Genomic DNA, 17,361 nt, shown 5'->3' on the forward strand with positions numbered 1-17,361 from the left:
TTGTTAACATCAGGTGTCTTCAATAATAGTCAATCATCACTCAATTAATCACTTAATTATCTCATTAACTTTAACACTCTTGAGTTGAGTTGAGTTGAGTTGGAAAAAATTTAAAATTTGGTTTGACATTAAATCAAAATGTATGGGTTTAACTAAATCATAAATACAATTTGAGAAAATCTAAAAAAATTAGCTTTAACAAATTACATCAATTTTTTTAAGTTAATCCAAAGTATAATTTTTTTCAGTGTTGCCTTTTTTGGGTGAATGTGGAGCAGGTCGAGGGCTGGTGACGTCATCGTCAAGAATTCAGTGTCTAATATTTTAAACAACGAAATGCAATTAAGAAAAAATAACATTTAAATTACAATTTTGCTACAGTTTTTGCTTGAACATGTTAAACATATCTAATCATTTCTGTAATACATTTAAATTTTAATTTTGCAACTTATAAAGCATTAAAATATGTATTCAATTTACATTAAAACTAGTGTATGAAATGGCAAATGTAAATTTTATAATTTAATTTTCATTTTCATTTTGCACCAAACGTTGCACAAATGATGTGAAAATTAAAATTTAATTACAGAAATGCATTGCCATTTTACATATTGCATTGTCATTTTGCATATTACATTTCAAATTGAATATTGCTACCCATATGCTTCCATACTAATGGGCCTAAAGTGTGCCAAGAAAACATCCCCCACACCATTACACCACCACCACCAACCTGCACAGTGGTAACAAGGCATGATGGATCCATGTTCTCATTCTGTTTACGCCAAATTCTGACTCTACCATCTGAATGTCTCAACAGAAATCGAGACTCATCAGACCAGGCAACATTTTTCCAGTCTTCAACTGTCCAATTTTGGTGAGCTCGTGCAAATTGTAGCCTCTTTTTCCTATTTGTAGTGGAGATGAGTGGTACCCGGTGGAGTCTTCTGCTGTTGTAGCCCATCCGCCTCAAGGTTGTGCGTGTTGTGGCTTCACAAATGCTTTGCTGCATACCTCGGTTGTAACGAGTGGTTATTTCAGTCAAAGTTGCTCTTCTATCAGCTTGAATCAGTCGGCCCATTCTCCTCTGACCTCTAGCATCAACAAGGCATTTTCGCCCACAGGACTGCCGCATACTGGATGTTTTTCCCTTTTCACGCCATTCTTTGTAAACCCTAGAAATGGTTGTGAGTGAAAATCCCAGTAACTGAGCAGATTGTGAAATACTCAGACCGGCCCGTCTGGCACCAACAACCATGCCACGCTCAAAATTGCTTAAATCACCTTTCTTTCCCATTCTGACATTCAGTTTGGAGTTCAGGAGATTGTCTTGACCAGGACCACACCCCTAAATGCATTGAAGCAACTGCCATGTGATTGGTTGATTAGATAATTGCATTAATGAGAAATTAAACAGGTGTTCCTAATAATCCTTTAGGTGAGTGTATATTGGCTGTGTAGGTTAAGATGACAACTCCCATGAATCCACACTCATCCACAGCGTCATCATGCCTTTGTTATGAATAAGCGACCTAATTATTATTTGAGCTGTCATGTGAAAATCACATAATGACACATTTTGATTTTTTTGATTCCTTCCAAAGTTTTTCAACTTCTTCTTGTAGCTCTTTTAATTCATCTCCTTCCGTAACTTGCAGGCGTTCATGGAGATTTTCAACTTTTTTCCCTTTTAGGAAATCATAGAATTGCGCTATTACCCCTTTCTGGAGTCCCATGAGTTGATAGATTTTTTCCAGAATTGCATGTTGCTTCTGATGGTCTTCCAGCATATTTTGGAGCTCTTCTTTTCTCTCTTTTAAATTATTTGTTTCTTCTGCTTGTTTTCTGGCTTCATCTTCATGTTTCTTCTTTATTATTTTTATATCCGTTTCATATTTCTGTTTCATGTCATCTCTCTCTTTTTCTTCTCTTTTTTTTCTCTCTGTTTCTCTTTTCTTGAACTCTTCTTCTTGTTCTTGTTTCAGATCTTCAATCATTTTCTCCCCTCTCTTTCTCTCTTCTTCTCGTCTCTCATCATCTGCTCGTTTTTTTCTCTCCCACTCCTCTTTTCTCTGTTGCTCCAGTCTTTCATAATGTATTTTTGTTTGCTGTCTCTTTTCCTCATATTCTCTCTCTTTTTCTTCTCTTTCTCTTCTCTGTTTCTGTCTGTCCTGCTCTATCTTCTGTTTTTCTTTCTCTCGCTCTCTTTCAAATCCCGTTCTTGCTTTCTCCAGTTCTTCTTGTTTAACCTTCAGCTGTTCATCGTGTCTCTCTTTTTTCTTTCTTTCATTTTCCTCTCGTTCTCTCATCTGACGTTTCTTTTCATCCTCCCATTCTCTCTGCTGTCGTTTAATTTCCTCTTGAGTCTCTTTTCTGTCATTTTCAGCCTCTTTTATTTCTCTCTCCCATCTCTGTCTTTCTTCCTCTTCTTGTTCAATCCTCATTTTCTCCTCCGAATCTCTCTTTTTTATTTCTTCTTGTTGTTTCATCTTTAATTTTGCTATAATTAGTTCTTGTTCATTTTTCATCTTTTCTTGATCTTGTCTGTATTTCTCTTCTCTCTTTCTATCTTCTTCTTCTCTTTCTTTTTGATGTTTTTTATACTGTGATCTCTGATTTTCTATCTCTCTCTTCATCTCTTCTATATTTCGATGATATTCAGCTCTTTTCCATTTTTCCTCTTCTGATCGTCTGTGGGTTTCAATATCTCGATTCTTCTGTTCTTTTTTTTCTTTCTCTTTAAACTCCCTTCTCAGTTTTTCCTCTTTTTCTCTGATTTGATTTTCCATTTTCTTTCTCTCTTCGTCTGCTCTTTGTTTCTGTTCCTCGAGCCTCTTCATCATATTTTCCATGTCCATCTCATATTTGGCTTGTAACTCTTCTCTCTGTTTCTGAATTTCTCTCTCTCTCTCTTTCATTATTTCCTCCATTCTCTTTTTAATGGACATATCTGCCTCCTCAAACATGCTGTTAGTGAAGTATCGACCCTCATTACTATTTTTCACTTCTTTTATCATGTTCAACAGTTGAGTTACTTGAGTTTTGTCTCGTTTTTCATTGTTATTGAAAGCCAGGAATCTGTTTCCACAATCTCTGATCAGTTTCTTCAGTTCAGCAGAGTTACTTCTCTTCACATAATCTTGTATAGATTTACCCTTCAGTTCGTCTCCTCTTGTGAACAGAACGATGCTAAACTGAGCAGATTTATGACCAAAGATCTTCTTTATCAGATCCATAGTGTCTGTTTCCTCTTTGGTGAATCTGCCCAAACTCAACACAATGATGAACACATGAGGTCCAGGTGATGACAGAGAAACACATTTCATTATTTCTTCCACCACGTGATCATTTGACAGTGTCGTGTCAAAGAGTCCTGGAGTATCAACAACAGCTACTGATTGACCATCAACTTCACCAACTCTCTTCTCACACACAGTCGTCACTGAATCTGTGTTTAATTCACTCACAAACTCTTCTCTTCCCAGAATAGTGTTTCCTGTTGCACTCTTTCCACTTCCTGTCCTCCCGATCAGAACAATCCTCAGACACTCCTGATCATCTGCTTCATTTTCAGCACCTGAAATCATGCAAGAATTCATGTATTAATATAATCAGGGGTGCACATAATGCGCATTATGGTGGTGCGCATGGGTGGTAAAAATGAATTATTAAAAATGAAAAGGTTATTAAAGAAATCGTTAATATAGTCCAAGTGACTACAGTGGCTTAATCTTAAGTTTATCAAGCGACGAGAATACTTTTTGTGCGCAAAAACAAACAAAAATAACATTTCCTTCTCTCTGTTTTTGCGTAGCGCGTCTGTTGCACGTCACCACGTATCACACACATGACCAGCGTCGGCCAATAATGAGCCTACGTGGTGACGTGCAACACAGACGCGCTACGCTTAAACACTACGCGAAAAGACTCGACGCCCAGAGAGAAGGAAATGAAAAGTGGAATAAAGTCGTTATTTTTGTTTGTTATAGCGCACAAAAAGTATTCTCGTCGCTTGATAAACTTAAGATTGAGCCACTGGAGTCAGTTGGACTATATTAACGATCTCTTTAATAACTTTTCTGGGCCAGCAAGTTTCAGTCCCTTAGAAGCCTATGGAGAAGTGATCCAGCACTCAGATTTCATCAAAAATATCTTAATTTGTGTTCCGAAGATGAACGAAGGTCTTACGGGGTTGGAGCAACATGAGGGTGAGTAATTACTGACATAATTTTCATTTTTGGGTGAACTAACCCTTTAACTGCATTGAATCAACATCACTTTTGCACCTCCAATTAATGTTTTTTTGTTTGTTTTTTTTTAATCCAAAAATCAATGGTAATGGCATTGAATCAATGTTACAATGTGATGTTGGTTCATTCTCATACTTGCACTCTCAGAAAATGAAACACAACAAACTACAACTGACTTATGCCTGAAATCAACAGCAAATAAAAGATGATAATAAATCTGTCAAGATCTCAGCAGAAGTTATTTTTGAGAGTCAACAGAGGTTTAGATGTCGATGTTTTATTGAAAATGTTTGGTCTCCATTATGGTAATCGGTAGGGATTTCTCGATTTTATTCGATTCTCATATTTATGAAACGATATTGATTCTTAAATCCCAAGAATCGATTAGTCATCCTGTTTTCAGTTGATGAATGAATGGAACATTGTTGCACGCATTCCATCCAATAAATCGCAATGATCTTTGTACTTTTTTATTATTATTGATATGAAACAAAGTCTCAGATTTCAAATTATGTCCATTTTCTTACGAAATTCAAAAACATAATTACCGTTTTGGCGCTGTGGCGTGAGCTCAAGAGAAGCAGCAGCGCGGAGCACATGTGATCTTCTCTTCCGCCTTAATACCAGTTACCGCACGAAATAAAGATGAATGAGCATCTGAAAGTGTGTTAAAAGATAGAGTACAACTTATCGAGTCCGTATCATGTCACATGGAATCGCTCAATCACTGTTTCAACCGTGGAAAGATGTTAGTAAACAATGTCATGTAAGGTCACATTTACCTCAGAAAAAAACATATCCAGTGACCATAAACTCGTTAGTCAGCTAGAAAAGTTAACTCTAGAGGAGAATTTTGTTAAATATATGCACCATATAACATATTCATTACAATTTTTAATGTTCTTCAATATTTAATGCATGTTTGAATAAATCTGTAAAGTTTTTTATGACAGCCACCATTTAAATTTTTATATAATTTCATATAACTTTATTATTATAAAAATAAATAAAAGTGCATTTTAAGTGTTTGTATACAAATCAGTTATTTGTTACCTTCAATATTATAGTAGGCTAATGAAGCCTACACTGAAAAAAATTATTCGTTGAATTTAATTAAAAAAAAAAATATGGTAAGTGGTTGCACACAATTGATTTTAGCTACATTTAAACAAATGCATTAAGATGAACTAAAATTGATTAAGTTCAACTTAATGCATTTGTTTAAATGTAGCTAAAATCTATTGTGTGCAACCACTTAGCCTACCATAAAAAAATTATTAAATTCAACAAATCATTTTTTTCAGTGTATACACTGTAAAAACTAAAGGTGCCTCAAATATCGGATACTCAAGGAACTTCAAAATGTAATTTAGGTGCCTCAAAGCTCTTTCTCCTAGTAGGGTTACTGGAGGAGCATTGACAATCTTGAGGTTCTTGCTGGAACTTATATGATCCTTTAAGCACTTTGTATTCAGTTCAGAGGTTCTGGAGTCACCTTTTCATTACCATGAGACCTCGAAGTGCTTTGGGGGAAATTAGAGGAACCAGAATTCTATAAAAGGGTTATTGTAAGATCTTTTAACATTTAAGTGGTTCCTGGAAGATCTCTTATGTTAAAGCCAGCTTCTGGAGGAACCCAATGGTTCTGTGAGGCCAGAATACGATTATTATTCAAGTCAAGTCACCATGGTGACTAGCGTGACTTGAAATGTATTGAGTTACAATTGTAACTTGTACAATTTAGTACGTCTGGGCTTCCACGGCTTGCCCCAATGTGGATCCCGGGTGCAAGCCCATAATGGGGCCCACATTTGCCGCCCATGAAGCCCTCATCTGGGCCCCATATGTCATTGCTGGCTGGGTTATTTATATTGCACTTTTTACAATACAGATTGTTTCAAAGCAGCTTCACAGTGATAACATGAAAATAATACAACAAAGTTTGTTTCTAGAAGAAAATTGCGTCATCGTCCACCTATCCTATTATTATTATTATACTAAGCCTAAGTTTGATTCAGTATACATAGGCTTACTTTTATTTAGTATAGGCCTATTTTATTGATTAATTTAAACCTTAAACAACAACAACAATAATAATATGAAGAAGAAGAGAAAAGTTTTATTGTGTCACGAAACTGCCGCTATTCCTCTGCAGTCATGCATCAGTGATGCTCACGCTGCTTGCGCGCAACAAAGCTCAGCTGATCGTCATCGGATTTGAAAGTATATGCTAACCAGATTTACTTTATTTCTGTCATTCATCTACAGTTTTTTTTGAGAATTAACAGAGCTTTAGATGTTGATGATTTATTATCCCCTTAAACCCTGAGGCCATTTTTGGAGTTGTTTTGTCTGAGTGACACACAAAAAAGTAAAGACTCATAACTTCAAAACTATAACAAGGAGAGTCAAAAGGTAGGTATCGTTTGATAGAACTCTTTTCAAATTTTTTGAAAATATAAATTACATTACATTTGGATATTCTCCTGCCGAGAAACTGCTGATAAATACAAAAAAAAAAAAACATAATTTTTATTATGATTTTGCATATCTCTCTTGTTTGACATGCAATAACTTGGGAAGGAAATATGGTAGCAGAAAAATAATTTTTTGGGGAAGTACCCCTAAATGTGAGCTGCATCAAATTTTGTGGTGATCGCATTAAGTACTCAAACGTTACAGCATTTGGAACAAAGGTAGCCTTTTTCCCAGCCAGCACAGTCACCTGGGGCCCAAAGGGGTTTGACCTGGGCTATCTAACTGGGACCCAGACAGTTTTGTCCTCGGTTTCCATGTTGGCCCCACATGGGTTTGCCCAGATGAAATGAACACTGCTTAGTGTGCACAGTACAGGCTGTTTAATGTAACACTTAATCAGTGTTGGAGGTAATGAGATAATTAAGTGATTGAATAATGATAGTGCATTATTGATGAACACCTGCTGTTAACAAGCAGAATCACTGAAGGAAAGAGAAACACAAGAACTACTTCCAGCCACAACCTTGGATGAAATCAACTGAAGATAAAATACATCAAATCTCTCAAGATCTCATTAAACAACTCCACAAACAGCATTACCAACTTAATTTATTAGTAACCAGACTGACTTTATTTCTGTCAGACATCTACAGAAAAGAATTAAGAAGAGGTTAAGATGTTGATTATTTATTTGAAAGTAATAGTTTGATTTGATGTTACCATTGTGGCGATCAGTGTGTGCTTTAGTCGGGCTCTTGACTTTTTAACATTAGTTTTTCTCTGGCAGCTGTATCTGTTTGTTATGGCGAGAACAGCAAGAGAAAATGTAGTCAGATGCTGTAAGCTGATTGATGATAAGAATGTACTCATCATATAGTGGCTTAGCTCATTGATTATGTGTGAGGTTTAAGTTATTCATTTTGTTTTATTGTTGTGATTCTGCAACGAGAGAATAATATAATTTAATTAGAACGTCTATTATTTTTAACACACTATTTACATATTTTGGCCTCCCCCTAATCTTACTCACACACAGACATCAAGAATCAGCATATGAAACTCAACAATGGTGACATGCTTCATGGTGCAATGCATTCTGGGAGCCATGGATAAGTTTCGTATGATGCACTCAGAATGCATTGCAGCATGAAGCATGTCACCATTGTTGAGATTCATATGCTGATTCTTGATGTCTGTGTGCAAGTAGAAGTTGCTGGAATCCAACATGTGTAAATGGTGTTTTAAAAATCATTTGATGTTCCGATTGAACTGTTCTGATTAAACTGTGCTGGATCTCTTGCTATAGAATCACAACAATAAAACAAAAAGAATAACATACTACCCGTATAAACCTCACAAATAATCAATGAGTTAAGCCACTATATGATGATTATATTCTTATCATCAATCAGCTTATAGCATCTGATTATATTTTCTCTTGCTGTTCTCACCATAACAAACAGATACAGCTGCCTGAGAAAAAAATAATGTTAAAAACTCAAGAGCCTAACTAAAGCACACACTGATCGCCACAATGGTAACATCAAATCAAACTATTACTTTCAAATAAGTAATCAATGTCTGACATAAATAAAGTCAGTCTGGTTAGTAATAAGTAATAATTTAGTAAAGTAATTCTATTAGTAATAATGCTGTTTGTGGAGTTGTTTAATCAGATCTTGAGAGATTTGATGTATTTTATCTTCAGTTGATTTCATCCAAGGCAGTGGCTGTTTAGGCCTAGGCCTAGTTCTTGTGTTTCTCTTCTCGGCCTACATGGAAACCGAGGACAAAACTGTCTGGGTCCCATCTAGATAGCCCAGGTCAAACCCATTTGGGCCCCACATGGCTGTGCTGGCTGGGTTGTTTAGTCCTCGCACATTTGGAAAGCAATAAAAAAAAAAGGGTCAAAAGGTAGGTATCGTTTGAAAGAACACTTTTCAAATTTTTTGAAAATATAAATTACATTACATTTGGACATTCTGCTGCCGAGAAAATGCTGATAAAAGGCAAAAAATATATATATATTTTATAATGATAATGCATATCTTTCTTATTTGACATGGTATAACTCAGGAAGGAAATAAGGTAGGAGGAAAATTCTTTTTTGGGGAAGTCCCTCTACATATGAGCTGCATCTGGATAAAATTTTGTGGTGATTGGATAAAGTAATCAAAAGTTACAGCAAGAAAAAAAAAGATAGCCTTTTTGTTGAGACCTTGACGCCCCCTCATGGGCATTTTTGATAGTGTTTCACCATGAAGAATATCTTATCATAAAAGCAATAGATAAAGTTAATTTTGGGCTCATTTTAATTGTATTAATATGCTGTAAAAAATAAAGTGAAAGTGAAAGTGAAAGTGACGGCCAAGTATGGTAACCCATACTTGGAATTTGACCTCTGCATTTAACCCATCCAAGTTAATGCACACACATTAGGAGCAGAGTAGTGAGTAATTAACACACACACACACTGCAAACGTGGATGCACACACCCAGAGCAGCGGGCAGCCTTTGTGTGGCGCCCGGGGAGCGATTAGGGGTTAGGTGCCTTGCTCAAGGGCACCTCAGTCATTTCCCACCGGTTCTGGAATCGAACCAGCAACCTTCGGGTTACCAGTTCAACTCCCTAACCACTAGGCCATGACTGCCAAACCAAAGTGCCATTTTCAACGATTTTTTTAATGTTTCATGAGATGTATGATGTTTTTGACACATTGCAGTACATAGTACAAAAAAGTATTTTATAGGTTATGATTTTTTTTTATATTTATCAGCAAATAACTCAGCAATACTTAGGAGTTTTTCAAATTGGCTACATTCACTGTAAAGTTCAGACTCTAAGGTTTCAAATGACACCAATTTTGTTTGAATCAAGGCAATATTTTTGAAAAATATGATAATGAATATTTTCGCAGCTAGGTGGCGCCATGGGTGGCGCACGCGGGCGGTACACTCCGGTTTAGAGAGACTAGTCAGCACTCGTTCAGAGTTGATTGAAGTGGTTGGATTCTTTAAAAAGCTGAGATTCTAAGCTTTAAGATGATACATATTTTGTGTTATTCCACATTTGAAAACGACGGTTCCGGGAAAATTGGAAAACACTTTGCTCCCCAGAAGGATGAGAGACTTGTTTTGTAGCCAAGTATGCATCACTTCGTGAGGAATATCTCGTGATCAAAGCAATGGATTATGTTGTTATGTTCACAATCCATGCATGTTTTATTGAGTTATGAGCTGAAACGTCACATCAAAACAACATAGCATCACTGCTATTGCTACTTCATAGGCGGCACTGGTATTTTTTTGTGTCAGAACGCCATAAGGAATATCTTTAGATCTGAGTGATGGATTATGGTGAGTTTGGGCTCTTTTTAATCTTAACAATCTGCTGTAAATAATGATGTGCCATTTTCCACAATTGATGCATGCTTCATTGAGGTATGAGTTAGAACGCGACATAAGTGCTACATCTATAATAAAGATCTATGTGCGCATTTTTGGCTTCGTGTGTTACAACTCCACGAGGAATAACTTTAGATATGAGTGATGGATTATGCTGAGTTTGGGCTCTTTTTAATCGTGAGAGTCTGCTGAAAATAATGCTGTGCATTTTTCTACGATATGTGCATGCTTCATGAAGTTATAAGTGAAAACCAAACGCGAGTGCTTCATGAGTATATATTTGGCTAGGTGCGTCTTTGGTATTTTCTGTGTTAGAACGCCATGAAGAATATCTTTAGATGTGATTGATGAGTTTGGGCTCTTCTTAATCGTGAGCTCCTGCTGTAAATAACGATGTGTCATTTTTCATGATCGATGTATGTTTCATGAAGATACGAGTAAAAAGGCCAAGTCTAAGCTACCTCGCTTGGCTACGTGCGTTTGTGTATTTTTTGTGTATTATAACTCCATGAGGAGTATCTTTAGTTCTGAGTGATGGATTACGTTGAGTTTGGACTCATTTTAATTGTAAGCATCTGCTGTAAATAATGGTGTGTCATTTTCCACAAATCGGAGCATGTTTCATGAAGTTACAAGCGGAAATGTGTCTAAAATTCAGCATCCATATATGGTTTACCCATGGGTCTCTTGAGGGGCTTATTTTACAAAAACCTTGCTCAAGTTTAGTAAAAGCCTGAAACAATTATGCTTGTTGTATTCTACTCATTGAGACCTTTCAAATGACATATGACACATGACTATCTGAGCAGTATGATGTTTTTGACACATTGCAGTACATAATAATTTCCCCTTCCTCATAAATTATATATATAAAAAAAAAATCATTTTATCAGCAAATAACTCAGCACTACTTTGGAGATAATCATAATGGCTACATTCATTGTAAAGTTTAGACTCTAATCTTTCAAATGATGCCTATTTTGTGTTGATCAATGCAGTAGTTTTGAAAAATATGACAATTAATTTTTTCCATAGCTAGGTGGCGCCCTCCGGCGGTATAATCCGTTCTAAAGGAATAACTCAGCACCTTTTAGGAGTTGAATAAAATGTATAGGTGCATTGAAAAGCTGAGATTCTAAGCTTTAAAATGATACCTATTTTGTATCATATCATTCAGTGGTTGCTTAGTAATTTGATTATGAATTTTTTTCATGGGGTGGCGTCCCGCCGGCGGGACGGTTAGGGTTTAAGGGGAGAGTAAATTACTGAACTTTTTTAAATTATGAAACACTGGGGGTTTTGCTGTGTACAAGTATCTGTATCTTATGTTTGTGATCAAGGGCAGCTCAGTGGCTCAGTGGGAAACACTGCGTCTCATTCACCAAGTATGCATGCGCACACGTGTGCGTAAAATGTATGAACAAACAATTTTAAGAACAAATCACAATTCACCAAAAATTTCGTAATAAAATGTATTCTAAATTTAGGAAAAATATAGGAACAACTGAAACCACACGTACACAAAGAGCACTTACTCTGTATGGCCTTATAATCATGTTAAAAATTTATATTTCATCCTAACACGACTATAATTATATTGAAGTATATTGCATTAATTGTATTAGGCCTATATAATCCATATATAAAATTATATAAGAAAATTATTAAATAATTTATTTTAATATTTAATACATTCATGTACAGCATATACAGCTGGCTAATGAGAGGTCTGTAATCTGGGTATTAAAGGCGTTTATTGTGAGAACTGATGAGAATGGCACACTTGGCAAGTATGCCATCGAGGATCAGGCGAGAAAGTCTGCAAGTTTGACGAGAGTGACGAAAGGCTCTAAGGAAAGCTCTTGTATGGAGATGGTTTGGGCGTGTTTTATGCAAATGACAAACGTGCCCGCAGCCGGTCATCTCGAATACTCCAAATTCACTAACATCAGAATGAGGTTAAGAACAAATGTATGTGCGAACGAACGTGTGGAGAATTAGGCAGAGATTTTTCGTATGAAGTGTACAAATATGAAATAATCCATGCAATTATTAGTGAATGAGACCCACTGTCTCCTCATATCAAGAAGGTCCATCAACTCACCGTCTGATTGAATCCTTGCTTGTAATTCTTTATTTTCATTCTCCAATCTCTTCAGTTCTTCTATATATTTCTTTTCTGTTTCACGTATGCCTCTGTTCTCTTGAACTCTCACATATGTCTGAAGTGAATATGGTTCAGTCTTCATGTTCTCTATATAATCCAGTAGATCTGGGATCTGTCTTGAGTTTTCAGGTTCCTTTAACCCCATCACTCTGTACTGACCTCCAGAGAGATTGATTAATCTCTGGGAATCTGAGCTGGATTTGACTAAATCTGTCACTGGATCTTCAACAGAAAGATCTGAGATGAAGAGCACCATGAAATGCTTTCTGGAGTAAAATATCTTCTGGATCTTCTCTATTTCTGCTTTGTTGTTATTATTAAGTGGACTAACAGGAACAATGAGGAGGAAAACATGAACTCCAGGATCACAGAGAGACACACACTGGAGAGTCTGACGCATCACTTCCTCCTCTGAGAGCTGACTGACAGCTGGAAGCTCCACCAGACTGATCACACGTCCATGTATCATCTCCTCTCTCTTCACACACTCTTTACTGTTCGCCTTCTGATGTGAAAGATTTAACTTTTTCCCTTGTAAAAGTTTGGACACAGAGACTGTAAGTGATCCATCACTTCCACACAGCACCAGGTTCAGCTTCTGTTTTCCAGAGACATTTTCTGACACTGAAAAACATAATAAGAGATCTTCAAATAAAATGTTAACACTCATGCTATACAATTCAATTTCTTATTTTGAATCTGCATGCATCTTTAATATAATACAAGTGTAAATGCTGTGTTTTTTCTCCCACTTCAAGTGTCCACACCCTGTTCCCTGTTTCTCAATTAATTATTTTATCTTAAGCAACACTGCATAATTTTCCAGAACACAAGCAACAAGGTCAATGTTCAACACCAGCACCAGAGTAAGCACTGCTCAGTCTGTCCAAAGACAAAAGGATCTGAGATGGACTTCATTTATGACTAATTGCTGCAAACTCCAAGCTGGGACTTTCCTAGCATGTCCCTGTGAGGGACTTTATAAAAACACACGGCACTCAATATTGCACTTGATTGAATTATAGCTTATTTCTGCATTTGAGGAAATACTAAAAAACCTATTAAGAACATTAAGTGTGACTATACTGAGTAATGAAAATTGTCTTGAAACTAAATACAAAAAACACATTACACAGTTTGTTTTAAAATCTATTTAGATGTTTTTGAAGTATTTGTATATTTGAATTGTAGTTATCATAATCTTAGAAGCTCATTTCTGAAAACGTACACCAAAAAAAAAAAGACCTTGAACACTTCATCACTTCTCTCTTTCTTTCGGTTTTCCATCATCTTCTTGATAAAGCTCCTCATTTTTTTCCTCAGAAAAGTGTGATTTTGATGAAGACAGTGAGGGCCCTATTTTAACGATCTGAAACGCAAGTATCAAGCTTCAAAGTATCAAAGTATCACTTTGTGAGCGGGTCTTGGGCGCTGTTGCTATTATACCGGCGGGATAAATGACTCTTGCGCCCGACGCAAATCTAAAATGGGTTGCTCTGAAGTAGCTTCATTATTCATAGGTGTGATTTGGGCGTAATGTGAAATAAACCAATCAGAGTGTCATCTCACATTCCCTTTAAGAGCAGGCGCGCTTGTTCCATGGCGGATTGCTATTATAATGGCGGATTTGCCAGGAGCGGTTCACAGCCGAGGAGACCGATGTTCAACGTTTAATCACAAACTGCCACCCAGTGCTATTCTATCCAGAGTTACATTTTAACACACATTGTGTGTTAAAAATCTACACTACGTGTCAAAATACAATCAACACGTTGTTTTTTACCAATTCTCTTTTTAGAGTGTAAGTTCAACTTACTCTTTGTGTGATCAGTAGCTGGACTTTGTTTCTTGTGATGTTCAGATTTCTGTTCTCCTTTTTTCTTCTCTTCTTCTCTTTTATGTGTTAAATCTTGTTTTTGTTTTTCCCACTGCAGTCGTTCCAGTTTCATCTGCTCAAGCATTTTACTCTCCTTTTCTTCTCTCTCTTTTATCAGTGTTTTATATCGTTCTTCTCTCTCTCTGAATGTGTTTTCTTCTGCTTCATGTTTAGACTGAAGATCTTCTTTCTCTCTTTCCATTCTCTCTCTCTCTTCTTTCAGTCTCTGATTAAATTCATCACAATCTCTCTCTTCTTTCTCTCTTCTTTTCTCATCCTCTTCTTCTCTCCTCGTCTTTTCTTCTAGTTTCTGTTTCTCCCATTCCTCTCGTTCTCTCTTGATCTCCTCACGCATCTTCTCCTCACTCTCTTCTTTCTCTTTAATTTCTCTTTTATATCGTTCCTCTCTCTCTATATATTCTTCTCTTCTCTTTCTCTCCTCATCATTTCTCTCTTTCTCCTCTTCTCGTTTCTTCATCATTCCTTCTTTCTCTTGTGTTTTATATTGTTCTTCTCTCTCATTAAACTCCTCTTCTCTTTTCTTCTTCTCATTCTCTATTGTCTTCATCATTCTCTCTATTTCTGTGTCATTTCTGATCTGAAGATTTTCTTTTTCTTTCTTCACAATCTCATTTTCTCGCCTCATTTCCTCCATTTCATTTTTTAACATCTCTCGTTCTCTCTTCATTTCATCTCGTATCTGCTTCTCCTTTTCTTTCATTTCTCTTTTATATCTTACTTCTACCTCTCTGAGTTCTTCTTCACTTCTCTTTCTCTCTTCATCATGATTATGTCGTTCTTCCTCCATCATCATCATCTTCATTCTTTCTTTCTCTTCATGTTTCTTCATCAGTTCTCCTTTCTTTTTCATTTCTATTTTAAAATTGTCTTCTCTCTCATTAAACTCTACTTCTCTTCTCTTTCTCTCAGTTTCATGATTCTGTCTTTCATTCTCTATTCTGCTCATCAGTGTCTCTATTTCCATCTGAAATTGGTCTTTTTCTGTTTTTATTTTCTCATTTTCTTGCCTCACTTCCTCCTTTTCATGTTTAAATGTCTCTCGTTCTCTCTTCATTTCCTCACGCATCTTCTCCTCACTCTTTTCTTTCTCTTTCATTAGTGTTTTATATTGTTCTACTCTTGCATTAAACTCTTCTTCTCTTCTCTTTCTCTCTTTGTCATGATTCTGTCTTTCATTTTCTATTCTGTTGATCAGTTTGTCTATTTCTGTGTCATATCTGATCTGTAGATTTTCTTTTTCTTTTCTTGTTTCCTCTATTTCATGTTTAAATGTCTCTCGCTCTTTTCTCATCTCGTCTCGTATCTCTTTTAGATGTTTCTCTTGATCTCTTATTTCTCTTTTGAGTTCCTCTTCTCTTCTCATTCTCTCTTCATCATGATTCTGTTGTAGATTTTCTTTTTCTTTCTTCACATTTTCCTTTTCTTGCCTCATTTCCTCCATTTCATGTTTAAATATCTCTCGTTCTTGTCTCATCTCGTCTCGTATCTCTCTCTGATGTTTCTCTAGTTCTCTTATTTCTCTTTTGAGTTCCTCTTCTCTTCTCTTTCTCTCTTTATCATGATTCTGTTGTTCTTCCTCCATCATCATCTTCATTCTCTCTTTCTCTTCTTCATGTTTCTTCATCAGTTCTTCTCTCTCAGTTTCATGATTCTGTCTTTCATTATCTATTCTTTTCATCAGTCTCTCTATTTCCTTCTGAAATTGGTCTTTTTCTGTTTTTATGTACTCCTTTTCTTGTCTCGTTTCCTCTATTTCATGTTTAAATGTCTCTCGTTCTCGTCTCATCTCGTCTCGTATTTCTCTCTGATGTTTCTCTTGTTCTTGTATTTCTCTTTTGAGCTCCTCTTCTCTTCTCTTTCTCTCATTGTCATGATTCTGTTGTTCTTCCTCCATCACCATTCTCATTCTCTCTTTATCTTCTTCTAGTTTGTTCATCTCCTCTTCTCTTTCTCTGACTCTGTCCATCAGGATCTTCATCTGTTGTTCTTGTTGTTCTCTCTCCATCTGTCTGAACATCTTACACGAGTAGAAACTCCCTCCGTTTGCTTTCACCATGTTGTCTATCTTCTCCAGTAGATCAGACACCTGTGTTCGGTCTCCAGTCTGATTATTGTTGAACACATGATATCTGTTTCCACACACTTCAATCAGATTCATCAGAGGAGATCCAGGTTTTCCCAAACACTGTTCAATGGTTTTGTCCTTCAGATAATCACCTCTGGTGAAGAGCACCATGGTGAACATTAAAGACTTCTCACCAAACGTCTCTTGGATGATCTTCACTGATGTTGCTTCTTCTCGAGTGAATCGTTGTCCTAAATTGAGCACAATGATGAACACATGTGGTCCAGGCAGGATCATAGAGATGCAGTTGCTGATTTCTCTCTGGATCTCTTCATTAGTCAGTTCAGTATCAAACAGTCCTGGAGTGTCGATCACAGTAACGTGTCGGCCGTTGATGTCAGATGTTTCTCTCTGACTCTCTTTAGTCACTGACTCTTGAGATGTTTCTGCTGTAAATGCGTTTCTTCCTAAGACTGTGTTTCCAGCTGCACTTTTCCCAACTCCAGTTTTTCCCAGCAACACAATCCTCACATCTGTGTTTTCTCTTGAACCTGAAAATTAAAAACAGAATTTATTCTACTTTATAATGCTGAAAACCATATCACCTGATCATCTTTGTTTCTGGCTTCCTTTGCAACAAACTATGTATTTTTTTACTGTTACAAAGACCACAAACTCACATCAAAAGCCAAGAGTCAAACGGCCCAACTAAAGGGAACACTGATCACCATAATGATGACCAAATATTTTCAAAATAAAACATCAACAGCTAAACCTCTGTTAATCTCAATAAGAAAATCTGCAGATGAATGGCAGAAATAAAGTCAAACTGGTTATTATTAAGTAAAGCTGGTAATGCTGTTTGTGGAGTTGTTTAACTTCCCTTCTGAGATCTAACCTTGGGGATTTCACAATCAGAATTTTTTTTTTTTTTTTTTTTACATTTTTGCATTTTTACATTTTTGAACTTTGGAATGTTGCAGTTTTTCTGTTACAAATTCAAATTCATAAAACGATACTAAATAATAAAACTGCTGTAGAATTTAAAAGTAAAATAAAAAAATGTTTTGGTATTTTTTCTAGCTCCACTGATTATGAT

The 17,361-nt window shown here is 36.2% G+C and overlaps 3 protein-coding genes across 3 annotated transcripts in view; 1 reads left to right on the forward strand and 2 right to left on the reverse strand.

Annotated features, from left to right (window-relative positions):
• LOC309502917 (GTPase IMAP family member 5-like) overlaps window positions 1–17,361 on the reverse strand; it is a gene marked incomplete at its 3' end in the record, with an annotated part of 149,437 nt that overhangs the window by 122,401 nt on the left and 9,675 nt on the right. The gene's annotated exons all lie outside the window — the stretch shown is intronic.
• LOC309497856 (uncharacterized protein) overlaps window positions 1–17,361 on the forward strand; it is a 606,947-nt gene that overhangs the window by 111,057 nt on the left and 478,529 nt on the right. The gene's annotated exons all lie outside the window — the stretch shown is intronic.
• Window positions 1,563–12,924, reverse strand: LOC309473975 (uncharacterized protein; the record flags this gene model as incomplete). The annotated part of the gene is made up of 2 exons (XM_082136271.1): window positions 12,238–12,924; window positions 1,563–3,577 (listed from the first exon to the last, which is right to left on the reverse strand). The coding sequence occupies exons 1-2, from the start codon at window positions 12,767–12,769 to the stop codon at window positions 1,563–1,565; spliced, it is 2,547 nt and encodes an 848-aa protein (XP_081992397.1). The 5' UTR covers window positions 12,770–12,924.

Source organism: Leuciscus leuciscus, assembly GCF_965113295.1.
Source record: "Leuciscus leuciscus genome assembly, chromosome: 1".
Taxonomy (NCBI): Eukaryota; Metazoa; Chordata; class Actinopteri; order Cypriniformes; family Leuciscidae; genus Leuciscus; species Leuciscus leuciscus.